General features: G+C 37.4%; 1 protein-coding gene across 42 annotated transcripts in view; it reads right to left on the bottom strand.

The window, feature by feature from the left end:
• NRXN3 (neurexin 3) overlaps nt 1-27,291 on the bottom strand; it is a 1,515,532-nt gene that overhangs the window by 135,198 nt on the left and 1,353,043 nt on the right. For 28 of the 42 annotated variants that reach the window (XR_012494578.2, XR_012494579.2, XM_088797437.1 and 25 more), the window contains 2 exons: nt 11,028-11,117; nt 5,490-5,797 (listed from right to left, as the gene is read on the bottom strand). Coding sequence is in view for 40 of the 42 variants with exons in the window: in XM_088797437.1 (XP_088653563.1) it covers nt 5,490-5,797; nt 11,028-11,117 (398 nt within the window). In the remaining 2 variants the exon portion in view is untranslated. The remainder of the gene's footprint in view (nt 1-5,489; nt 5,798-11,027; nt 11,118-27,291) is intronic. The other 14 variants (XM_074327130.2, XM_074327137.2, XM_074327136.2 and 11 more) reach the window with 1 other exon arrangement.

Here is a 27,291-nt window from a genome sequence, read left to right as displayed (position 1 = left end):
ATCAACTTTTCAATCACAAGTTTTTGCTTGTGTTGTTTTGCAATAATCAATATCAAGGCTGAAATGTGCTTTTTATTGTTCCTAGCTGAAATCTGAAAGCAGATCAGAAGGAGGACTTCGCATATAGGTACTGTTACAAAGCCTGAAAAATTCTGGCTTCCCTCTGGAATTTTTGAAAGTGGTTCACATTCGACCACCAAATTGGTGAGTTTGAGATCAGAATGCAAGTTCACAAAGTTCTCAAGTCTTTCACTTCTACTGTTTATTAGGATTGTTCCAAACGAGGCTGAGCATTGTGATTTTCTGGTAATTTTCTGGGTGCCAGGAACTGGACAATGTCAAGGTGACTTCATCAATGCCCAACACAGACAAAATGGGTCATGATTAGTATTCCTGCTAACAGCTTATAAATGATTCCAAATAGTGACTTGCACAGAATACACTGTTGTTGTTGTTTTTTGTTTTTTTTTGTTTTTGTTTTTTTTTGATAACAACTCAGTCTGGATGCCCAAGGTAAGAAAATACACATTATCCTTGAAATTATTTTTGTTTTGGCCCTTTACTGTCTCACAGGAACATTTAGGTCTCGGTGGCTGAAAGTTATCACTAAAAGATTCATTTCTCACTTTGCTTTCCATCCTGAATGAGAACTAAGGAATTTGAGTGTAGACTAAGTTCAACTTTTCTGTTTTAGAAACTGACCTATCAGAGTCATGAGAGTTACCCACTGACATTGGGTCGGCTGTAGTGTAATGGAAGTGCCTGCACAGTTGTTGGGGGTTCCCTGGTAGTAAGACCCACAGGGAACCCAATCCAGTTCTCCCCTTTTGTTCCTCTCCCCTTTGGGGGAGGGGAAGAGGCATCAGACCAACACTCTCAGAATCTGGATCTCTTGCCTCTCACTAATTCCCCTTACACACTCTCTGTTCTAGTTGGCCTTGACTGTTAACCTCAGGAATTACCATCTCTGACTTGAACAACTTAGCTTCTGACATTCAGCCCACTTGGCCTTTGTGCCTCTCACCATGTGTCTGATTTCACTCGTCTACAAGGCCCAGTTTCGTACCTACCCCAGCCATGAGATCCAGCCAAGCTATCCCTTGCACCACCCCTCACTCCCAACATGCCACCATTTGTAAGTCACTGCCTCATATTCATAGCTCCTGTCAAGCCCTCTTGCCCTCCTTAGATTACAAGCTCTATGTTGGGAAGGATCCTGAATTCCTCTTCTTTGTAACTCCACAAATATTTGTGGGTAGACATATTTCATAGCAGAACATAGTCTCGAAGAACGATAGAACTCCAGGTTGGTTTTGAAACAAAAGGAAAAGTTAAACATGGATAGTGAAGTATCAGAGACTTGACATCTTAGAGAATTTTAATTCAGCCTCCAAATTCTGCTCTGACCCTCCTTCAAATCCCTATCCTGCCAAAACCCCCTAGCCCTTACTCTAAATTACAAACACTACTATCAGTAGAAACAACCCCATTTTCTGGGGTAGATTCTTGCTTGAGAGGGCATTGACCTGCATATCACATGTTGGGGATAGGCTATAATAATAAGGTTAAATAAAATGCATTCAGTCTTACTCTTCATACTGTACTTGTTTTAAGCATTTTACTTATATAAGCTCAGTTACCCTTATAATACTCATATGCTGTAAGTACTAGTAGTAATTTTTTCCCCAACCCCACTTCCCTAATTTTACAATGCAGTAGACTTAGGTTGGTTTCAAATTCTTGCTACTCCTCCCATCAAGAAGTGAGGTTTATGCCTCCTTCCCTGAAACTGAGAAAGGTCTGTGAATGCTTTGACCCATAGAATGTGGTGGAAGTGACACTGTGCCAGTTTCCTGGCCCAGGCTTTAAGAAACTGGCAGCCTCGACTTCCTGTCCTTTGGAAAACCCTCTCTGGATGCCCTGAGCCTCCATGAAAGAAGTCCTACTACTTTGCTGGAGGAACTACATGGAGAGGGAAATGGACCCAGCTGAGTCAAGTGTTTCCAATTAACCCACCAAGGCACAAGGTATGTGAGTGAAGTAAGACCCTGCAGACGGAAGCAGCCACTGAGTAACACTGGAGTCAACTCCATGTGGGGCAGAAGAATTGCCTTGCTGGGCCCCACCCAAATTTCTGACCCACAAAATTGTGAGATCCAATGACAGTTGTTTTAAGCCACTGAGGTTAATGGGAAAGTTGGTTTCACAGCAATAGTTAACTAGAGCATATGTGACTTGCCCAAGGTCACTAATCTAATATGACAAAAAACTAGGTTTTAAACCCTGGCATATCTGACTCCAAGCACATGCATTTAGTTACTCTGTGATAGCCTTACCACTAGAAAAAAATTAAAATTGTCCAAAGCACACGAATCATTCTAGAGGGAAGACATTTCACAGCCACAACTTCTAGTTGTTAGATGATGAGAAGGTATGTAATAACGCCTATCTTATTTTCTGGTTTATTCAATAAATATTTACTGTGTATCTTCTAAGTGGCAGAACTTCACTTGAGAATTATCACCCGCACACCTGCTTTCTCAATCTTAACTTTTTTTTTCTTTCTTTTTTTTTTTTTTTTTAATTCAGAGAGCCCCTAGAGACATCCTTCTTAATATAGGGTGACGACCTGAAGCTTGGGCACTATAGCTGTCAGTAACTTAGCATAGTCCATGTAATTCACAAGTAAGCCTGTAACAAACTAGGTTACCAGAAAGATCAAAGCACCAATTACTTCCGGTGGGTTGCAGCCCTCACTGGAGGGCCATATCAACTCAAAAACTTGTTCACATTCACACGGTTAAGAGCAGTACTGAAAACACTCTGCAGTTTTCTTTTCATCACAAATCAACACTCACCAAGGTCTATCAGAAACGAACTGCTCAAATGATGTTTTCTTGGCGTATGCTTTAAGAAGGAACCAGTAGATTTTTTTAATAACCAGGTTTTTATACTTGTAGATGGACATGCTTATTTGGTTTCTCCTCGAAGCCTTATTTTAGGATGATCCTGCTCTAGCAATGTTATCAAAGCAAAGAAGGACAGAACAGAGTACTGTTTGGAAAAGTGAAAAATGGGCCCAACGAATACGAAATCCAGTCTTCCCCACTTCTGTGTTCTCCTTTCTGAAGTATCTCCCAGAGTTCAAATCTTTATGAGTCTACTTTATCCAAGAAAATTCGCTGGATCATACCGGGCATGTCGGAGCTTCTGAGACCGACCTTCTTCACCCAAAGTATTCAGCATCTGGAAATTGTCCTCAACCTTTGATACAATCCAAAGGTTGTTGGACCCTAGTTCTAACATAGGCTCAATGTCGTCTACAGAATGTACTGGAGATCAGAATAGGCTTTCAGACAAAGCAGGCTATTAAGTTTTTATAGAGCTCAGTACAGAGTTCTTGTGGTTAGTTGGCAAGAACAAAAATGCCCCAAACCATAGGCATGAAGTTATTTTTTCTAGCTAATCTTTACAAAGAACATGGTGCTTTTAAAATACCTTATCTCATTCTAATCCAATTCTGCTAGTCTGCTGGCTTCCTGCAACAGTATGTATTTACACACACTTAAAAACAAAGAGCATCAACATATTGATAACTCATTTTTATAGCCTGGATAGAAGCAAAAGGAAAGACATGTAGATGTAATCCAATTATTCCTGGACTCAAAGGAAAAGAAACACACACTAGACAGGAGGCTGTTAGAAAGCATCCTCCAGCTGTCCACATCCTTTAAAATGAGAACAGGTTCTATGGTGTTTAGGGTCATCATCACTGGCAAGATTTTTGTACTTTGTACCCTACATGTCTCCAGAAACTCTGGCTTTCTCAGTTTGTGGAAACACTCAATCTGCTCCCATTTATGTATTTGCTGCAGGAGGGAAAGCCAAAATCCAATAATTACCATGGCTTCGTCCCTGAATCCCTGGGTAACATTAAATCCTCCTGAGGTCAGTGAAAATTTGGCCTTGAAAAAGACTGCAGGGCTAGCCATTGCTAAGAAGAAAAAGCCATTTGCTCCTCTGCTTCCCACAGAGTTAGTGGAATGTATTCTGACAGAAACAAAACAAGTCTGCCAAGACCTGGGCAGACAGAACTATCCTTTCACTGACAATAAACAAATTTGCTCTTGAGCTATAGAGAGTCATAATAGAAATATATATTGCCTTTTATCTTCTTTTCAGTGAGTAGAGTGAAGTGTCAGGAGTTATTGCTTTAATATCAGAGAAAAAGCTTTTTTTTTTTTCTTTTTTGAGCATGTGTGTAGGTATGCATGTAACAACACGAGTGACTATGAGACTGCTATCCTAACCAGGTTCTTGTAGCCTTTCTAATACACATAAAATTGGCCTGATATCATCAGTGCATATAGTTCCATATCGTTCCTGTGGAATCATGGAAGGAGCTGTCTGGATATCTTTGCTCGAAGAAAAGGAAAAAGGAAGACAACAGTTTTAACTCTACCTAACTCACATAAACTTAATTCAGAGGAATGAGAACACATAGGGAGTTTAATTGATTATCGACTTTAAGTTTACAATGCCCACTCAAGTCAATGGAAGGGTGACATCAAAGACTCAATTGAGCCCCTGGATAAGGTCTTCAAACGAAGAAACAGAAAGGAGTACTGATCTACTGAATTTTTTGCAAACACTAACTAGACTGTTTCCCCCACAAGCAATTGGAATGTCTTATTTTATGCCAGAGCTTTTAAGGCTAATAACTCGATTAACCTTCCACCCCTTAGTAACTAGATTTATGAAATGCCAAGGGAGTCAGCAAAGCATTAAGTTTTAGCTCGGGTATAATTATTTTTGAGTGAAAAAACAAAAATGTTACTACAAAACTAAGGACTTCCTACTTAGCTAAACTCAGACCTTCACATTTTCTAATGTAATTAGGATCTTGGTCAAATATAAAGGAAACAAAATGGACAAAAATAACACGTGGTTAATCAACACTTAATATCAAACACAAAGACTGCGTTTTATAAGAATTAGTAGAACCTCTAGCTTCAATTGCCCTTGATTTATTGATATCCATTGGCTTCAAAAATGAACAATTTGTATTCCAGTAAAGCCATCAGGAGGATGTGAATAGAATCACACTAGGATATAGTCTTTCTTATGATAACAAATTTTCCACTCCCCCTTTTCTCTTCTGGCTATTGAAAAGAAAGGTAATAAAATAAGGGGAGGGTATATTTCATACTGAAAGTGTTGACCACTGCTCATTCCGAATGATAGCTTTACCATTTCCGTGATAAATATGATAGGAGGAATAACCCATGAGTTCACATAAGACTTTAATAACTTCTTTAGCAATGACTTTGTCTTTCTCTACTTCTGGGTCTTACCACGACGAGCATCTGTAGGCATCCTTCCTATAAACATAGTCATTCAGACTCTCTCCCTATAAAGCAACACTGAGCACGATAGCAATGTCTAAAGACAGAAAAGCAGAATCAATTAATAGTTAGAGAAAGCCTTACCTGAATGCTGGCTGTTGAGCGATTCTTGCGGGTTGTGGTAGTAGCCATTGTAGTGGTGGTTTCCATGACAGTAGTAGACATTTCTGGTGGCATGGCGGTTGTCTGTGTTGTTCCCAAGATTGATGGGACTTCTCCCACCAGCCGGACACTTCCATTGATTTTAATATTGGGGTTGTTCTCAGCCGCCATGTTCAGTACTTTCAAACCATCATAATAGAGCCCAGAGAGCTGGCCTTGGAAGAGGCGTCCTTTGTCCTTTCCTCCGATGGCTATTTGCGCCTGGGTGTTGAAGATGGTTAACTGCCGGCCTAGTGGGTTGGGTGGAGGAAACATCATTATTCCCATACATTTTCTCTCTTTACCTTGCCTGGTCTGAACGGACCAGGCATAAAAACAGGCTTCCTTGAGTAATTGAAGGGGAGAAAATTAGGTAATAAAAGTTCAACGCAGATATTAGCAAGTAACATTTCACTATGTTTATCTCTTCCACTGTCTAGCTGAATATCCCAGGTAACCTGAATAATTGAGTTTCTATGTCTTTATTGTGAGGAAGGAGAAACTTGATTCAATAATGAAGAGTATTACAGTCTTCTTGGGTATGTGGTTGTAGACAAAAGAAAGAAACTCCCAAATTAAGTGATGACAATAAATCATAAATGCCTATTGCACTGATTTTTAACATACAAAGTAACGTAACAACTAAAAAGAGTTATATATGCAAACAAAAGCTCGGTGAGGTAACTCAGAACACTGAATTAAAAACTAGGTCTGATAATTAAATTAAAATAAATTAACTGAAATTAAATTAAATTCTAATTAAGAGACTTGGATTCATTACATACTTATAAAAATGAATATTAAAGTCATCAAACATCTCATTTCCTTGGAATCTTCAGAGTGTCTAATATTCTATCTTTATTTGCTTTTTAATAAACAACATGACAAATCATTTCTTATCTCTATTAATGTTAGGGTGAGAGTATTATGATCACGCAACTAAATGTATTCATAAAATATGGAAAATAAGTAGGCATTGATAATGTTCCTGGGGGGGGGGGAATGTCATTTCAAATCGATGCATTTAAAAAGGGAGGGGGATTAATTAATGAAGAAAGCAGCACATAAAACTCCTTAAAATGTTATAGAGGTATGTTTATGGGTTGAAGGACATCAGTAGCTCACTTTATTTGGAGTTCCCATTTGGGGAACTATTTATAATTCTGTGGACAAAAAACTCTCAGAATGAATTATGGTGGAATCGAGTTTAGAATAGTGTAACTCAACTTATCTTCCTCCAAACCACTTCTAGATTTTTCCCAACAAAACACCAGAAGCTTTTTAAACTTTTGATTCTATTATTTCTCCAGATTACTTCCTTCTGCTTGTCCCTATGGAGAAGGGCAGAAAACTCATTAATGGAATTAAATATGTCCTTTCTGAATTTTTCTCCACTTTAGTCAGTGATGAAACAATGCTCCACTCATTCTTAATTTAATTGTCTGAATTATTTTAGCTATAAATAACTGGAAACAATGTTTAATAAAACCTGTTTAATAAAAGGGAGCATATTTTTCAAAGACTGAGGTTTTTGTTCCACAATCTCTAATATGAATAGAGGCAAACTATGATATTTGGGCTCTTAACCTCTATTACTATTAGTACATGGTCCTTAAGCCAATATGATGATTAGCTATCCTTACATTTCTGGTGTATAACGTGGAATATTTTCTTAACGTATAACAATGGACAAAATGGAAGAGGCAGAGAAAGGAAAACACATCTTCTCAGAAGGAAATATTTATGTTAAGAGTCAACTCTGCTCATTGGGCAACGTTTAAGGGCATATTAGCCAAGTATGATTTATAAGTCATATGCCATTGGAAGCTTCAAACCCTGTAGTATGGGGAATTGGCCAGAGAACTTTGTTATAGTGAAAAGGATCTTCACTCTATAAAAATATCTGGAGCATGGAAATGAAATCTGCTGGCCTTCACGATAACAGAATCGCCCAGCTCCTAAGGGTGCAATCAAAATAGATCTATTAGATTTCCATTATTTTCCCACCAGTTCCTTCAGCGCCCTGTGCATATGCATCGCTGCCTGGCCTTTGGCTTCTTATTTCTCACACAACATGCAGCAAAAGTTCAAAGCACAATAACACTGGGTAATGGCCTGAAGCTCTACCTCTTTACTGTTTGTTTGTTTGTTTTTGGCAACAGCTTTTAAGCTTACTACCTCAGAAATGCCATGATGGAAGGTGAGGATAAATATGCCCTCAACTGCACATAAGCATTTGGGGACCTCTTAATATAATAAATAAGAAGAAGCTGCATGATAGGAGATCTCTAGGACCAAAATTTAGTATCTTATACCAGATAGTCCCAATACCAAACTATCCCTTCCATTCACACAATTGTTGTCCAACTATAATGTTAATCCATCTCTTTTTCAGTATGTAGTCTAGTCCCGATCATTAAGCTAATGGTTCTAACTACTATAGCCAGAACATTTTATATTTCTAATGCTCCTGAAAGTACTTCACATCTATAATGGTCCTCATCTATTTCCTGGTGATATTATTCTGCCAATGTTTGAACATAAAAAGAGAGTCAGCGAGAACGGCAATGCAAAGCTGAATGACACTGGCTAGAAATGCTGGAGCGCCTTTATTCCAGCTGCCATATTTAACTCCGCAAAGTGGAGAAACCCAAGCATGGAGAAAGGCAAGATGTTTCCTGGGCTATAAGATTCAGCCGCTGCTCCACTTCGAGCTATTGCTGCCTTTCCAGAGAACTATGACTAATCACTTCTTGAGAACAAGATACTTGTTGAGACAGGGAAGGAGGCTATGTTTCAATTTTCCATCACGCCATAGGAAGTACTTAGATTTTTATTTGCTTCTCTGTGTCATGGTCTATTTCTGGCTAGATCTGCTTTTCTTCTGTTTCAAAACCCTTGCCTAGCCCTCTGTGCCTTGTATTAAGTGGGTGATAGTAAAGCTGGCAGTCAATAAAGTAGTAGTGGGATACTCTCAGTCTCCTGCCATCTCTTCCTCTGATCAATTTATCTCACTCAGCTAAGCAGGAGAAAGTGAACAAATATGAAACAGTCATCTCTACCCTCTCCCTCTGAAAGCTGTAAGGACTGGCTGGAGAGAGTTTTGTCATTTGCCCAAGATTTCTCAAAATCAATGCCAATCTCATTATTGTCACTCATTAGGATCAATCATGTTTTTTATAGTAAGCAATGATGATATCTATAACTACACATATATTCCAATCTGAGAACCATTCTAGCATCAATAACACAAAATTTGGTTATAACACCAGTACAGGATTTGTAGCAGGTTACTTTTTGTTTTGTTTTTGGAACCTATCCTCTTGGAAGCTACTGTTACCTCATTTGGACATCAAATTCACGTACTGCTTAAATGAAATCTTTGCATGTCTCCAGTCAATGTTACACAAAGACTAATTAATTAAACCTCAGAACACCCATGGGGAATAAGCAGTATTATTTCTCCTCTCCTCAGACGGGAAATCTGAGATATAAAGAGGTTAAGTGGATTGTCTAAGGTCAGAAAGTTGTCAATAGTAGACAGAGTCAGAAAACAGACTGGGGATTGCTGCGCCCCAGACATCTCCCCCAGTGACAGAAATCACTCTGAAAAGATATTCCAAGTACTTCCTAATACGTCTGCCTAATCATCCTTCTGTCTTTACCCTTTTTCACTCTCTGTCTTTACAAGGCCTTTGATATATATTTTTCATTTCTTTTGAAGGGAAAGTTAGCTAGACAGAGGAAGGGGTAAAGCAATAGAATGAATACATGTTACATACCCAAATTACAAAAAAAGTAATTTCACTTAAAATAACGTAGAAGACAAAACCTCCCAGTTTGCAAATGATTCTTTTCTATATTATGTGCACATAGAAACAGATACATGTATGATTAAGAAACTAGAATGCCTCCCTCCATCCCACCCGACCCACCCCTGCCCCAGCCCCAACCCCTCCATTTGTTGTGTGCTTAAAAGCATCTTTTTATACGAAAGCCAACTGATAACAATGCTATCATAAGGAAAACTAAAAGCCTACTAATAACTTTATAATGGTTTATACAAATGAAAATGCCTGGCATGCTATTAAACTTAGGCTTCAAAAGGCAATGGAGTAAAATAAAATATTATTAACATAAAATTGAAAGAAACAAAAAAGTTCTCTCAGGCACATGAGACTCAGACATGCATCTAGTTTTCATTTCCTTTTTAAAAAGTGAGGCAATCATCGTATTTAATGTTAAAGGGACTTTATAAGCTAGTGATTACTAGACAAAATTATTTGCTTTTTAGAGTTATTCTTAATTTATTTTTAATTAGACCACATACGTTAAAAACAGGGCAAACAGTTAAGACTCAGTGAGGATTTTCCGTGTTCAAAGGTCTGAATGTTTTCTCCCAGTTAAAATTGCAGTAGTCCTTTGTTTTTTAAGTTGCATACTAATATGTCCAATTACTTTTTATATATAACTCAATCAAATCTCTACATATTTTAAAAACTCACTTAAGGTCTTGCGACAAGAGAAGCTTATACTGGCTCAGGAAAGGACAGACTAAAAAGCTTCTTAAAGATAGAAACTTTTCTTCATTGAGAGATAGTAGTTTATATCCCAACAAAAAGAAGCCACACAGAAAATTCTAACATCAGGTATAACCGCTGCCCTCTTTTATTAACAAAGTGGTTGTTTTCGTCAGCGAATCAGAAACTGCTGTTTTGCCTTTCATGGGCCTTTCCTTTTTCAACTCATTGTCCTAACCACTTACACTTCTGTTGCATAAATATCAAATACATAAGGGTATCACACAACCAAAGTGTGAAATAAATGTGTTTTTGTTTTTCGTTTCAGTCAGCAACTAGGACACAATTAACCTCTTATGAAACACTTTTGCCTCTGTACGTTTGAAGCTAAAGGCAAAATTCATCTTCTCTTTCTTTTCTTTGTTTATAAACAAATGTAAAAAAAAAACAAAAAAAAAAAAAACCAGCAACATTGCTCCCCTTATAACATTTGTTTTAAGCAGTTTAAGTTACAAGAGTCTATCTATGATTTTTTGTTTTTGTTGTTAACCACGCTACAGAGAGTAAAGCCAAAACAGCCTCAAGATGTAAGTTTAAAAAGTGGTTTTGAAATTTCTTTAGAAAGCTTTGGTGATTTAAAACAAATTAACAAATAACATCATGCAGTGGTTAAATTGCCATAATACATTTCTTTGTTAGAGGTTCCTGGAATTTTTTTGTTTGTGGTTGTCAGGCTGATAGCAAGCTAGATGTTAGTCCCTTTAACTGTATTTTAATGGCAATGTATTATAGCATGATTTATCAACATATGGCAGGTGGAAGCTGACACAAATTATAATGAAAATTAAAACAGTCATTTATGCAGCAGGCGATTATCATTTAAGGAACATTTATTTGCAGGCTTTAAAAATGAGGGTTTAGAATCAAATGAATTTAAAATGAAAGTTTTAACGACGGTTACCTTTTTCCTGCAGCCACTCCTCTACGGGCCGGTTATATTTGAAGGGGATTTTCTGTTTTACCATTTGGAAGCGTTCATTATCAGTGTTGCCTTTAAAGTTTAAAAAACAGCTTAAAAAACAATCTGAAAAGTGAATAAGTCGTTAAAAAAACATCCTAGGTTTTTTGGTTTGTTTTATGAAGTTTTTAGAGATAGATATCAATTTATCTTTAGTAGAGGTGGAGTCGAAGACACTCTGTCCTTGGTTAAAAGGTTTGAGGTCAGGTGAGTCTTAGCTATGCAGTGCTCCATCATGGTTTTGCAATGTGGCGTGGAATGGGAATCAGTGAGAAGTTTGGCCATTTACAGAAACGGGCTTACCTTCACTCTTTTCCATCTCTCCCTAGCTGTACCTTAATTGGGCCAATGGAGACACAAAGATGTCCTTAACCTGTGAGTAATGCATCTGCCCAATCAGCTTCATAAGGTGGTAGGGGACTCTCAGTATCTCAGTCATGCCTGCTCTAGTCTCACTCTACTGCATCCAACCAGAAGCATGGCCCATGCACTTCCTTATTCTACACTCAAGTGTTTCTAGCTGCTCCATTTCCCAGCAGAGGGAAGCCAAAGAAGACAATTTAAGCCTTGGTGGACAAGTGAGACTTCTTATTCCATAAAGGAGGCCCTGGCATCCCTATGTTAAATAGGTAGAGTATTACAGATGACCCCTTTGTCCATATTTGTTCCACATTTGAAAAAGAAGGAAATCCAAAGTATGTATCTCTAAATAAAAGCAGCTATAAATACAATGATATAGCATCTGCAAACTTTGGAGCACTTATACTTTCTTACTACTAATAAATACATTATTTATCTGTTTAGCTAGTCTCTCTTGTTCTCTCACCTTCTCATGAGAGGTCCTTCCTGAACAAGCATCCATTCATAAAGCCTGTAAGGGCTACGTCTCCCAAGCATACAATATCTAATTAGTTTTAAACCTCAAACATAATGTTTTTAATTGCTAGTATGCCCCCTTCTTTGTTTTGTAACTGTTGTTACCACCCCTGGATGATTTCTCTCTCCAGGATAGACTTGGAGAGTGGTGTGATGGAGATACACCCCTAATAAATATGCTTCAAATCACAACATACCAAAACCATGCTTTGGGAAACATTCTGTCTCATCAACTAACCTCACAGTGATCAAGCAGAACTAGTGAATTCTAATCCATTACTTTTGACTCTTAGCCCTTAGGGAATCCCATTCCAAATTACCAACTTTAGAAATTAAATCAAAATCTCAAAACAGGCGGCTTGGGAACCATTTACAAACAAAAGTTTAAAAGCCAGAAAAAATATTAGAATTGAATATATCATCAGGTCAGGTGACTAGAAGTTCACCATGGCATTTGAATCTTAGGGTCACCTCCATGTAAGAGTGATTGGCAGATTCCACATGTGGCTAAACTGGTACCTGCCTTCTGTGAAGGGTAGGATGGGATAAGAGTGGCCATGGTGGGAGATGTCTGCAAGATTTCCTATTCATTTTTCCTATAAACAAATTATTTTAAGAAGCCGACTCATTATTCTCACTACCCAGAAATAAAACAACAACAGTAACAAAACTCATGAAAGAGGCAACTATGGACATGTTTTTAGCCTACATTCTGGGATACTAGATGGCAGGCATAAAGTATAATATATAGATGTATCAAAGGAAAAAGTGCAAAGAATGGAGAGAACAATTAGCAATTTTAGATTACAGTGTATAATTTAAAGTTTTCCTCAAAGTATTATTTTTTCACAGAAAAAAAGGAGGGTGCAGGCAAAGAGAGAAAAACAGAAAGGCTATTTAACTTCTTGGTGTATCAATAAGCCTATGGTGAAAGAAGCCATTATACCTATGAATGTAGCTACAATTAGAGATCATTATGGTCCTCCCTGATACTCAGAAGTCTATTATTCCAAAATAAAGTTGCATAAATTCTCACATATCGTCATAGCAAAGGAGCATGCACTTTTCTAAAAAGAACCCTCTACAACTCTTAATCCTACCCTACAGCAGATGGATATCTCAAGGGATGTCATCCATCTTCAGAAGCTTTGACTCCTCTCAAGTTTCAGTCACCACAGAACAGTCTACTGAGAAACGGCAAATGAGTTGTGCCAGATTCACCTTGAATATATTCCGTTACTTAGGGTTTTCTGTAACCGTCATCTTTGGCTACAACATTAAGTATAGTAACGACCTTCATTCTGCTCACTGTGCAATGGATGAGTGCAGTTGGTAGCAAATATAAAGCTAAAGAGTCTTAGTAACAGGCAGGGCAAAATAAAAAAATACCCAAAGTTGTAAACTGCCAGAGTTCTATATGCTCCAAATTAATTAAGCAGCTGCATCGATTCACTTCCTCTAAATATATAGGGCTTGGTCCTTCTAAGCAACCCTTCCTCTCCACCAACTCTCTTTCAAACATAAAGCTCCACAGAAAATCATTTTGGAATATGGTTACAGGCTAGAAAAAGAGGAAACTACGTTGGACAATTGAGTGATATGTTGGGAGGACAGCATAGCCACAATTCAACCTTACACCCTGCAAGAAGTGCAAGAGAGAGTGTCATTCTTCTCCATCCCAGCTTTAAAGACATTTAGAAAAAAGTTTTAAGTTTTCCACACCAGATTGATAGTCTCTGGCACTAAGGATAGTGGTCTTGCATACTGTTAAAAGCTGTGAAAGATGGAAGGTCATTTGGAAAACCCAATTGGTTTAAATTGCCACATTAACATTGTTCTTAGTTTCTTTTCATGTTCTTGTTGGTTTTTATTTTAATTTATCTCGAACATTAGAGAGAACTGTTTTAGAAACATGTGCATAAGAATGAGTTAATTTGCCCCGAGCCCCATTTGCTAGACTGATCGAAGAGCAAATAACCTTCTAAATATCAGAATTCATACATAGGGACTACTCTGAAAGCTGAGCAAGGCTCATCAAATTCATATACATACATTCATATTAAATCCTGAGTAACATTCAGTTGTACATTTCATATAGCAACCAGTATGGAAGTTTAAACAAAGACTGAAATCAATCCTTCAACAGAAAGTGACTATCCTCAGAAAGAGTGGCCTCGTGAATAATAATTCTGTAATGTCATTAAAAGAGGCACGTGGGCATTACTACTTAGATAAAAAAAAAAATGTAATGACTTCAGGCCTCAACCACATTGAAAAATCTATAAGTTGCACAAAAAGATCTTCAAATAGATAGTACTTAAATTATTTACATGCATCTGACACTTACTTAAGTAGAACTGAATTTTAGAAAAAAAATATTAGTCACTTTCTATTCTACTTCAAATAAATGTGTGTGTGTGTGTGTGTGTGTGTGTGTCCCCACCCAATTTTGGTCAGATATTGAGATTTTTATGCCACTGGCTTCCTGTGGTTATTTGTGTTTGTACTATTGGTTCTATTATCAAGTATTTCAACTCCTGGAGACACATACAACATGCACTGTTGAATTATAATATTGTGAAGAGCAGACTATTCTGAGGTGAAATTATTAAGACCCAACTGGTTCATACACATAGTTCCAATATTTATGCAGAAATACCTCATGTTTCTTACACTTGGGTGAATCTATTTGGGATAAAAGGAATAGAGAACAGAGGAAGATGAGATAAAGCAATCGAGTTGATCCTTGAATAGGTCCCCAATGCATCAGTCCCTCTTTAGAGTTCCAAAAGAGTAAATTTGAAATGTGTTGGCAGCCCCAAAGGAGTGAAATTTTTCAAATTGAAGAACTGAGAGAGAAAACTCTTATATACCACAGCAAATAACTTTTACAACACCATTTTTACACTCTATTTGTCCAAAAATAGATCCTATTCATTAGACATTATATTAATTTTCTTAAAGCCATAATCAGTACATCATAGGAGTTAAGACTATGAATTCTGGAGATAAACTTGACTTTGAGTTCTAACTTTATCACACACCAGCTGTGAGATAAGTTACTTAGCCTCAGTTCCCCCATTTCCTAATTCACCATAGTGTTTCGTATAGGATAATAAGAGGTAGTGCATTTATAGAACCTGGGGCATGAAAAACGTACAACTTATTTAAACTATTATCATTAATATAATTGAACTCTTTCCCAATGATATAAAAGAAAGCACACTGCTTCTATAGTGTGCTTCCCTCCTCTCAGAACTTGATCAGGACTCCACTCCATATGGTCCCATGGATTTTGTCATCCAAAGATCAACGGACCACAAAAAAGAAACATCCTAAATATCCCCCAAACCACCTAGATGTTGCTTTTTATATTTCTATATCCTCTGAAATATACTCAGCTAACCCCATTTCCAAAACAAAACGGGTTTCTATACCATTAAAAGTAAAAGAGCAATTCAGGCATTGACAAATGTGATTTCATGGTCCAGCCACAAGTAATGATGATATACTGCTGCTAAGTTGAGGAAGAGTGGCTTAAAGGTTCTAGCAATTTGCACCAGGCTGGCAGAAAATGCTTTCTTGCAGGTAGACCATTAATACCATCTGAAATATTGTCAAGCACGTAGGCATGCTAATAGGAATATCGTAACAACATTCATCTGTACAAAATTAATGCCAGGGGTATATTTGCATTTTGTTTTGAGTCCTGGAATAAAGGAAGGAAAAGTTTTCTTTATTGTTTTGTTGACGCTAAAAAATGAGACTATGAGTCAAATGAACAGTCAAAGAATAAATATTATGTATTAGAGTCAGAGGCAAAAGAAAATCGATGTGGGTAGGCTCAAGTCCTGGGGATTTTCAGAGTTTCTTACAATGTTTCTGTCCCCAAAGAACACTTTATGAATTTCAAAGCAAATATAAGACACTAAAGAAAAGGAACTGACTCTGGTCTCATTCCTGGCATTGACCCAGATGAACTCTCTTAGAGACAGAAAGGGGGGTGCTGTACACCCAAAGGGCATCTAGAATGTTTGGCCACTTGTAAATGATGGATGGACCTCCACAAATAACTAATATCTTATATGTATAAAGTGCCTTTAGAACAAGGAACTCAAAATGCAATTATAAGCATCGTTTCATTAATCCTCACAACACACCTTTGGGGCTAAAGAAAAAATAACTGTTTATGTTGTGAGCTTTGATCCTTCAGTGTGCCAAGGTAAAGAAATTAATCTCTCGGAGCAGAAAACTGATCTGTTGGGGGAAGTAAATTAATAGACCCAGAGCACAGGGCATTATTAAGTAAGGGAGCTTCTCCAGATTTACTAAAGTGGTTCCATGAGCCAGGGGGAACCACCTTTCCGAAGTGATGTGACATGTGCCTCAGGTGTAACCTGGATTGGTTGATGATGCTCACTGCTCATGTCTTCTGAATATCTTCAGAAACATAAAATATATGTGGACAGACATATTATCATTTCCTTCCTATTTCAAAGTCATAGTATCAATCCACCATCTCTAGGCTACAGGAGTTGAGCGGTTCAAGCAAAGAATAGCTCAAGCATGGCTTTTAAGTCAGTCTTCTCTCAGACATTTACTAGTTCTGTGAACTTGAACAATATATTTAATCTAGATGACTCAGCTTCTTCACTTGTTTAAAAAAAAAAAAAGATGAGGATAATAATACCTCTATTGCCAGATTTTATGCAAATTAAATGTTTTATAATCCAGGCAAGGACTTTGTTCATGGGGAGTAGCAAGAGGCTGGGAATGGGGACAGTTTGTGATTTATTTTAATTCTTATGATCTTTCTCTAACATGTGTCTAAGGCTCCAAAATGGAAGCTCATCCTTTCAGTAAACAGTAAAAGGGCATGTGTGTGTATGGGGCGGATGGGTCAGGGAGGATGCAGCCCAGAGAACCCTTCAGAAACCTTCCAGTCTTGATGTTTCCATTGAACTCTGGGCTCTGCCTGTGTTCTCTCACTGAAATGCCTACCCACATTCAGTCCTCATATCTGAATACCTTATAAGCTGGAGGATACGAATGGGGACCATGCTAGAGATGTAACTCTGGTGCTCTATATCCAGTGACCCAAGTGATCATGTCCCGATTCCTTGACCATCGTCAAGACTGGCTGAGGTGAGTTTGGGTGCAAACATGTTAATATGAAACTCCTCTTTCATAGTCCTAGTCTAAATCAAAGTGCCAATTCTGTTGAAGTGTTATTATACTAAAGACCATGTACCCTGATGCAACAGTTAGAACATATATCACCAATCCCTATCCTTTCCTTGTATTTTGAAGACATTCTCAAATCAACTCTTTTCCTGACTCATTGCTCCTAGAGTTTCTCCTCACTGATCCTCTCTCACTAAGGATACTTTTACTTAGAAAGATTTAAAAAACGAGGTCCAGGTGACTATAATATCTTTACTTGTTCTCACAGTTTAAGAGAATATTTCTAAGTAATCTAATGGAACTTTCCTCAGAATGATAGCTCTTAGCTCCTATTTTTTATTTAAGAGCCACTTTCAAAAATGACATGCTATAAATTAGCAAAACATAAACCGCTTTCCTTCCTCAAATGCTGTCACTTTTTTCCTTCTCTGATTATTCCAAAACATGCCCTGAAGCTAGCCTAGTCAATTTCAAAGTCTGGATTTTTGTCTAGGTCCTTTCTGGTAAACACGTTAAATATATCTTTCTTGGTGTGTCTTTAAGCTTTAGTTTCTTCATATATAAAATGAGGATTATAATAATAACTGCAACATAGGGTTGTGAGAATTAACTGAGAATTAAATGCATGCAAAGCATCCAGCACAGTGTGTGGCACAAAAGAAGTGCTCACAATATGATTTATTACTGTTGTTATAATAGTACCTGATTCGGAAGGGTTAAACTTAAAAGATGGCAAACTCAGCAAGAATTAACTTCACTACACAGTTTTTAGTGTCAAACCTTTTCAAATTTCCTTTTCAACATGAAGCCTTAATGTTCTGTCTTCAGCCATTTGACATGTGATCCCTTCAAGGTTCCCCCAGGTGCCCTTCTTCTTATCGCTTACTTCCTCCTTGTGGCAAAAGCCACGGTGTTATTTTGGGGCTCACTCTTCCCCGTGACCCATGCATTCCTGTATGTCCACCCTCTGCGTGACCTCCCTGTTGCTCTTTCATCTTGCTGGTTTCTTTCATTTCTCTCTAGCTACCTTCCTCCCCTCACTCTCCATTCCTATTACCTTTCATTCTTCTCACTCAGAAGATGTCAAACCCAGAGTATTTAAAGCCAGAATGCTAGAATATTTGGTAAAAAAAAAATAAAAAAATTCATTTAAACATTTATGTGTGGTGTCCCTGCACAGCTCAGAGGACACGTAGGGGATTTGAGAGAACAATTCCAATGGGCAACAAATAGGAACATTTTCATCCTCATGAATAGGAAAGTCACACCAATGTCAATGTCTCTGATAGCATAATAAACTTATGCTGTAGTATTCCTTCTGTTTAGATCTTATGGAATCTCTTGTGTTTATAAATTATAGGTCTTTTAGAACAACCTTGAACCTAGTGCCTACAAATGAATATATTACTTCCAAGGGATAGAAAAATAACAATCACTGTACCAGCCACCGTTGACCTGGTTAATATACTGGTTTGAGCAGTTGTCTGAACAAACACATCACAGCACAGTCATATATTGGGTGTGTTTCCAACAAAAACCTAAGATAGTTTCCAATTAAATTGCTTTTCAGAAAGCTTGGGCCATCTTGCATTCATGCAACAAAACATTATGAACTTCAAAGCAGGCCTTTAATTTTAATTACATCCCATTAAATTCATTCTTTTTTGTTTCATAATAGCATTCCACCTGATAAAAAAAGTGTTTAACTCTGGGTCTTTTGTTTCTTGTAGGAGATACGGTTCTTAGCTTTGTGTCATCTGCAAATTTGATAAGCATATCTTTTGTGCATTCATTCTAGACTCTGAAAAATATACAGAGTAGGAGGCTTATGTAGTGGCTTCAAAAATTGACAAATTCTTTGAAACTCCTCACTGTAAGAGGTGGAGTTTGATTCTCCAACCTTGAATGTGGGCTGGACTTAGTAACTTAATTCTAAATAATAGAATATGGTGGAAGTGACAGTGTTAGACTTCAGAAACTAGATCAGAAAAGGCACTGTGATTCCGTCCGTGTTCCCCACCACCACCACCTCCCCACTCTCTCTCTCTCATCACTTACTCTGGGGGAGTTAGCGTTATATAACAAGGACACTTAAGAAGCCCTATGGAAAGACCCACAAGTAAAGGAAACGAGGCCACCAGATCTCTCAAGTCTAGATAAGCCTTGAGACGATGGTAGCCCCAGTTGATGCCTTGACTTCAACTCATCAGACACCTTGATACAGAACCACTCAACTAAGCTGCTACCAAACCGTGACCTACAGAATCTGAGATAATAAATGTTTGTTGTTTTAAACCACTGAGGTTTGGGGTAACTTGTTACACAGCAATAAATACATAATAACTAGAGAGCTTTATCTAAGTGTTTTATTTCTATCAGAGTCAGAGTTTTCTTTCAGGAAAATGAAGAGACACTATATTTATAACATTCTCCTCATCATCATCTGTGCTAATGCTATCTAAAGGGAACTTAGACTAGTTTATTAAGACTTGTGCTGGTGAATCCATGTTTGTCCTTAGCCATCACCAGAATCTTTGTTAAATGTGGTTTAAGTCCATACCAACTTACCCACCAAATGAAATTCTTGAGAATTTTTATTTATTAGCTCCAAGTTTAAGCGATCCATCCTTTTACACAATATAAAATTTATGACACTTTTCCCAAATGGTTTTCTATTCTGACTGACTCCCATCATTTTTTTCTGAGTAAACATTAACAGGGGCTAGGAGTTCAAATTCCTTAAGCACACTGGGAAGTTATTCATGTTAAGACCCAGAGACCTGTGCTTTGATTAGTATTTCTTCACTTTTTAGTTCGTCTGAATTTTCCTAGTTATTTTGTTTGTACCAGACTTCACATTCTGAAGGGAATCCTCCTTGGTAGAGAACCTGTTGGTGACAGATGACAATGGGTGAGTGTTGTGGCTGTGGGGTGAGTGAAAGTTCAGATAACCACTGAGGTCCCACTTTGGCAAATGTTTTTGTGCTTTATAATTAAAAAGCAGTTTATGGGAATAGAGGTCATTGGAACTTACAGTTTATATTTTGAGAAGAGTATACAATTTTAAGGTTGAGGAGAACTCAGAAATCATCTAAGAAATATATTTTCCTGATTTTAACATTTCTCAATCTTCCACTTAGAAGTTCATTAGAAATAGGACTCCCAGCGTAGGCAAGCATCAGAGGATAGATCATGAAGACCAGCCTGCCCCCACAAAGGTGTTAATTAAAGAATTGTCTATACTCCTACTTGTTGGCTTATGTGGCATTTCCAAGGCTTTTCAAAAAATGAACCAGTTGGCAGCCACGCATCATTTAGTACAAAATTCAAAGGTCAGGTGTACAATACTGCAATGTGGTACAAGAATCAAAATTTTCCCAGTGAAGAAATAACCTCAGGGAATGCAGTCATTGTACTATATCTTGAATTTATATAATGCCTCGTTAACTCTACTTGGCAAATTAATTCAAATCGAATTGTTTGTGAGAACTGCAGCATGCCCTCAAATCTGGCTATAAACAAAGAAAACTGATAAACAACAATGTTTTGAGCTCAGAGAAAATGTCTACAGAAAAGTATAGATCAGCATAGGGCTGTTTTTATAGTATGACTGTCTTTGTGTGTGTGTGTGTGTGTGTGTGTTTTAAAGAAGAAAGAAATAAAAGGGAGAACATAGCCTATACAAATAATACACATTTTATCAACAATATTGAGATATCATAAATACCCCAAACAAAAACAGGTAAAGTCTTTGAAAGCATCAGGAGGGAATATTTAAAAAATTAAAATGGACATTTAATTTTTTAAAATTTTTTAAAAGAAATAATTAACTTATTTTAAGGCAAAATAAGACATACTTAGAAAAAATAAAAACAGAAAAGGTGCATGTGTGATGTGGCAGGAAGAGCCAAGTTTAATTCTAAAAACATCATACCCAAAAGAAAATAAAAGACAATTCATCAGTGACAGTCACCAGTTTCCAACTTCAGTTTGAGGTCTGGATTTAGGATTAAGAGGGAGAAAATTAAGAAGGAAATAAAATTATAGCAGCCAGAGCCTTTCCCAAGTTCTCTGCCAATGCATTAAACTGCAGAATAGCTATACTCCCATTCTGATATCAATGCTCCTTTGTAATGGGACTTTGTTATTCCTCCCATTAGAAGTTGAATTTCTTTTTCCACTCCTTGATTCTGTGTTAGCTCTGAGACTTGCTTTGTCTGGCACAGGGTGTGTTAGCAAATGAGATGTAGGCAGAGGTTTCAGCAGCACTTGTGTAGAAGTGCTTGCCCTCTAGTGCTGTTGAAGCCAGAGATTGCCACATGAGGAAGGCCAGTCTAGGATCCAGGAAGATGAGAGACCATGAGAAGAGAAACCTCAGCCATCCAAGCCTAGTGTCAGCTCACATAGCTCAGTTGAGGCCCCAGACATGTGAATAAGGCCATCAAGTTTACTAACTATTGTCATTCCAATAAACTTTAACTAAAAAAAGAAAACAGAAAAAAGAGTTCATCCAGCTTCATCTCAGCCATCCTGGAACAGAAAAAAACACTCACATGATGCATGGAAATATGAGCCAATAAATAACAGTTTTGGGTTGGTTCGTTTTGCAGCAAGCACTAAAAGACGCATCCAGGAAGTCAGGAAATCCAGGAAGGAAGAGAAGGTGAGATTGCGTAAATGAAGCACCCTCTCTGTGAGGATTTCCATCAAGGCCCAACAGGAGGAGGGAGAAGCACTCAGAGGCTATCTGTGGAGTCAAAAGAGTTTGTGTGGTAAGAGCCTTAAGAGTCCTGGAACAAAGATGGGGAGATGTGGGTCTCTGTTACATATCTTTAGCCCGCTTCATTCTAAAGAGAGAATTATCAAATCCAAGGGAAAGGATGCAATGATGCAGCTCCTGAGAGGAGAAGGAAAGGTCAAGGCTGAGGGAGCCGGGACAGGGCAGGAAAACTAGAGAAAGACTGATACTTCTCTGATCCCCATTTCGAGATGTAAAGGAAGGGAGGGAAGGTGGTGGGGATTGACTCTATACTCGGTGTGATCACTAAGGACTGTGAATGTTTAAATTTAAAAAAAATTAGTATGGTAAAAGACGCATTGCCATCAATCCCCCTCGCTTTGAACACACTTATCCCATCTTTCTTGCCACTTTCTGAAGCAGTTCTGGAAGTCCTCTGTCACGAGTACCTTTAGTTGCGCTGTCCTGGCTGCCTCCGTATACTGAATCCATTCAAGACGTTTACCTTTCATGGTTATTTTGTCTTTGGGGAAGAGCCAGAAGTCACATGGTGCCAGACTATGGTCACTGTAAGATCACCATAAACTGACTTTCACATTTCATGTGTTTCTTTAGCCCTTTTTTGCAGTTTGAAACAAAATTTCAGGCATTGTTCATGATCTGTGATTTATGGCACACTTTAAAACACACCTTCTCTGAACCATAGCTCACACCCGACTGATTGCACCAAACAAGTTGAAACTTGTCACACACCGTTACTAAAGTTTGACGTACCACTTCCCATATTGAAGATCCCTGACTTTCGGTTGGATGGCATGTGGCAGAAGCATTCACCATATTATTTTATCTCATCTTGCAGCTAATAAGGAGCGGACCTAATAAAGGTTCAGGGAACCAGTTATCTGACCCCCATCCATCATTATTCAGATGAGGGATGGACAGATGCTGGTAAGGAGTAGTCTGGACTTGCTGGTAAGATATTGTGAAACTGTAACTCCCAGCCGATCAATGGATTTCCTACTCCTTAAATGATTCTATAGGGAACCTAGGGTGAACGACTTCATTCCCACCCCTCATCCCAACCTTCTAAAAACCAAAACAAACAGTTGATGTTCCTGTAGGGTATGAATAATCATTGGTGATGAATAGCTTTACCTACAATTAGAACAGAAAGATATTGCCCACCACAGTCCCTGCTAATACAAAACAGTAAAAACAAAGCAAAACACTGAAGACCAAAACCAGACAAAACCCATTCCCACCTCACAACCCTGGCTTTTAAGAAAAACACAACACGCATTGCCTCTTCAACCCCTTTGAAAATTTATGGATTAGTTTAAAGCAGCCTTTACAAAGTCATTGAAAAGACTTTAAAAGTCATTTTTCTAGGACTTAATAGCTGGTATCAGAATTGTTTTACATTGGCATGTGTATGGTTGGATTCTAGAGAGAAGCATCAAAAATGACAAAAATGTAAGGACTAAAGAGCTAAATAAAGAATAAAGACAACTAACATTGCTAAATGTTTTGATTGACAAACACAAGTGACACATACTTGTCAATAATTAGAAATATGTTACGGTTAACGTCATAACTCATATATTAGTTCTTATTATAAATGTAATGACCAGAATAGCAACTTTTAAAAAAAAATTAGGGCTTTTTGTTATACTTTTACAAAAGTGGTTAATGACTACGTAAAACTATCCACATATTTAAAATATTTACCTGTCACCTAGACTCCACTATCCTGTACTGAATATCAGATTTTGCATGTTTTTTTGTATGAAATTATAATCTCTTTAGAAGCAAGCATATTTAAAATATTTACCTGTCACCTAGACTCCACTATCCTGTACTGAATATCAGATTTGCATGTTTTTTTGTATGAAATTATAATCTCTTTAGAAGCAAGGTTTATTTTTAAAATCTTTTTACACCATCCTCTTCCACAATCCCCTCCTCAACGTACAATGACACCAAATGCTGACATATCTTAGGTGCTTAAGAGTATTCATGAACTTGATGACTATTGCTACCTCAAACAGAGGTGGGTGTCCTGACTCCAACTAATTATTAAATTATTAGCTTTGAAGGTTTAGATGATTACTAAGGTTCTTACACAACCTATGAAAAATCTACAAATTTGAGACACACAAATAAAATAATTAATGACTCTTATTTTAGCCATTTACTATAAGACATTAACAGATAACATTAAATCTTTGCTATGTGAGGAATAGAGCCAAAGATCTGTAGGCTATTTTTAAATTTAAATATATTTATCTGTACTGGGTCAGTGCAATATTTTTTATAGTTACTCATTGATGTGTGTGTGTTCTGTATAGAAAGAGACATATTTTATAAACATCTCAAAGGAAAGAATGCTTTCGTATGTTCTCCATAGAACCTTGTACCCTGAAACAAGAAATAGCTCCTAGATGTCTGTAAAAAATAAACATCCAGGATTTAAAGAAATGATTCAGAATAATTTCAAATGACATTGCTCATAATAATCATGCTGAACAAAAGATTTTTAATAGAAGCCAAAGAGGAGAAACCAGACAGATCTATTCTCTTGGTGAAAGAAAGGCAAATTCTATCCTCTATAACATTTCAAATTATACTAGTCAAATTAGAGAAGTCCATATGGTGTAGAAATTTACAAATCAACCAGGGAAATGGACCAGATGACCTAGGATTTTCACCATTCTAACTGTTAGGTTCCTTTGAATTTTACTCTTTCAGAAACCCACTTTTATCTTTGCAATAATGATCCAAGAGATTAAAAGAAGGCCTTCGAGTGACTCAATTTGCCTACGCAAATTCATGCAGTATCTATTGATGTACCATTGCTGTCTTGTCAAAAATCTCTTAGAACACAAGTATAAGGTATATTCAGGACAAAAGATGAGATGAGTGAGAGGAGAGCAAGCAGTTTTCTTGGTTTTACTCCTATGTTTCCATTTCTGATTATCAGGGATAGTGGCTTATTTAAATCACACTGGAATCCTTACAATTGCGTAAACTTCTACACTGGAATCGAAATTTCCCATCTAACCAAAACTCAAGAGTGTTGCCCAAAGATTGATTTATTTTTTCTTTCAAAGATTTACTTCTGAGTGTGACTCAAAAAGGGAACCTATACACAGTGAGTAGTGAAGAAATGTGTAGATTTACTACTTACTTATTCTGCTTTATCTAATATGTTCTAATTGAATAATGATCCAATTTCTATTATGCAGGCCCTAGTGCAGGGACTTCCAGAGATGGATGCTTCAACTACTTTTAGAGAAGAATTTGAATGGTTTCTGTTAACAAAGGAATGTAGATACCAGGGTTGCTTCTGTCCCTAGAGGTTGTCTGTGTCAACTGTGAGTTCAACAGGTATTACCCTTGCCAAGGCAGTGAGGTTTGAAGGCACACAGTTATTGCTCTAACTCTTGAGCCCTCTAGTCAACAGTTGGCTTATTCTAACTAGCTGCAGAGAGGTGAGTGGCGCAAATCAAGGAATCCAAGTTAGAAGAGAGAGAAACAATGTACGTTTATATTGATTGTTCTATTGGATCAGGAAAAGAAATTAAAGCAACACTAACCTGACAGAATGATGCAACTATATAATGATGGATTAACCGGCTAAAAAGTTTTGGATGTTGTGTGTCTGGAAGACATCTATAGCTACTACTGCATTTCAACTAGCCTGCTACGAAGGTGAGCTTGGAACAAGGGTTGCAGATAAATTGCACAGGACTACTGAGAGTTAAAAACAACAACAACAGCAACAAAAACTACTGAGCATAGAAACAAGACCGGAGTATTGTCATGAAGTTCTGGGATCAGGGTTGGTCGGGACTCTGAGTCAGCCTGTTGGCATAGCACCTGGCTCGGTTCAATTGACTTATTTCAAGAACAGATCTGTTAAGAGTAATTTCAAAAGTCCCTTTATGGACCTAGTTGGAGCTCAAAATTCTCTGAGGTCATACTGGGAGAAAGTCACAAAATGAAGCAAGACTATTAGATTTCTCTTGGTTTATCTCCTCTAGGAGATCTCAATTGCTCCCTGAGGACAATATATCCTTTACCCCGTATTTTCTTTATTTTCACCTCTTCTGGAAGTCCAGCTCCATCCTTACCACACAGAAAACTTAATAAAAACTCCAGCCATTCATTTTGGAAGTCTAAAAGCATTTGGTTCTATTTCAGTTTGTACTTCACTTATATAAATTCCTATTTTATTTGTAACATCATCTCACAACAGTTACACATAGGTTTAAAAATGAAGTATTTCTAAACCTTGGCTGGCTGAGAAGATTTTAGATTTATTTTGACTTTACATTCATATTTATGTTAGATTTATATTTGAGGTATTTTTTTGAAACTTTGGGGGATGCATAAACATCCTCCTTCTTTCTTTTTATCATTTTGTCCAAGTATACTGAGGAATCTACCCTTTGAGACCTGCAGAGAACCAGTTCAGCAATGTAAAAATGTTTTAATAAAATCAGATTTGTTTCAACAAAGAAAAATGCCCCAGTAAAATTCAAAAGTCATTTATAATAATACATTTGATATCTTCCTACTGCTTTTAAAACACATTTATGTATATTCAATGCTTGTAAAGAATGCTCTTTATCTTGGTGTATATTCTTATTGAGTATATGCAGACAATGAAATCAGAAAAAATCTCTAATAATCTCAGTACAGTTTTGCTGTTTAACATTTATTGAGCAACTATTACATAACCATTTTGATTCAAAATAAAAGGGGGGGTGTGTGTTAACCAAACTGTGACTACTTTGCTTGAGTTATTGGAAGCCAAATCTTATAGTATATGCTTTCTATTCTGGTGGTGGGAAATTTGATTTTTGATTGACAACTTTATTATAGTTAATAATGAGGTCAGTAAAATGTGAAAAGATCCCTGCTGTGTATAAATAAAATCTAGTCTGCTTAGTTTAATTTTTAAATATTTCTTTTAAATTTGGGAATGCTTGTGTATACGTACACACCCATAAAACTTCATGACCTGGTTCTTGCTCCTTTAATAAATAGGGAAACCAATTCTAAAATCTCTAAAATTCATCAACAGGTAGATGAGTCACACATAAGGAAAGTCCACCCTCAAAATGGCAGATCAGTGGCAGGAAGGGAACTGAAGTGCCAGCAGGAAGCTCCCATCAGCAGAAAAACCACTCAGCCAATGCTGAGAAAAGGAAGAAGACGGTCTCCAGGACTTAGAAGATGGACATAGCAGGGAGCAGGCAGAAGAAGATATAGATGCTGAGAAGTTAGTTGGCACCATTATGGAGAAGGGAAGAGAATAGACTAGGGCAGGAGAACCAGTGGCTAATAAAAACCCATGCATTCAAAAGAAAAGCATGTTAACGTCCCATAGGAGAGAGGGATGAA

Source organism: Rhinolophus sinicus, chromosome 3 (genome assembly GCF_057876585.1).
Source record: "Rhinolophus sinicus isolate RSI-liver-muscle chromosome 3, RSI-T2T, whole genome shotgun sequence".
Lineage (NCBI taxonomy): Eukaryota > Metazoa > Chordata > Mammalia > Chiroptera > Rhinolophidae > Rhinolophus > Rhinolophus sinicus.
This window is presented reverse-complemented; position numbering and strand designations above follow the sequence as displayed.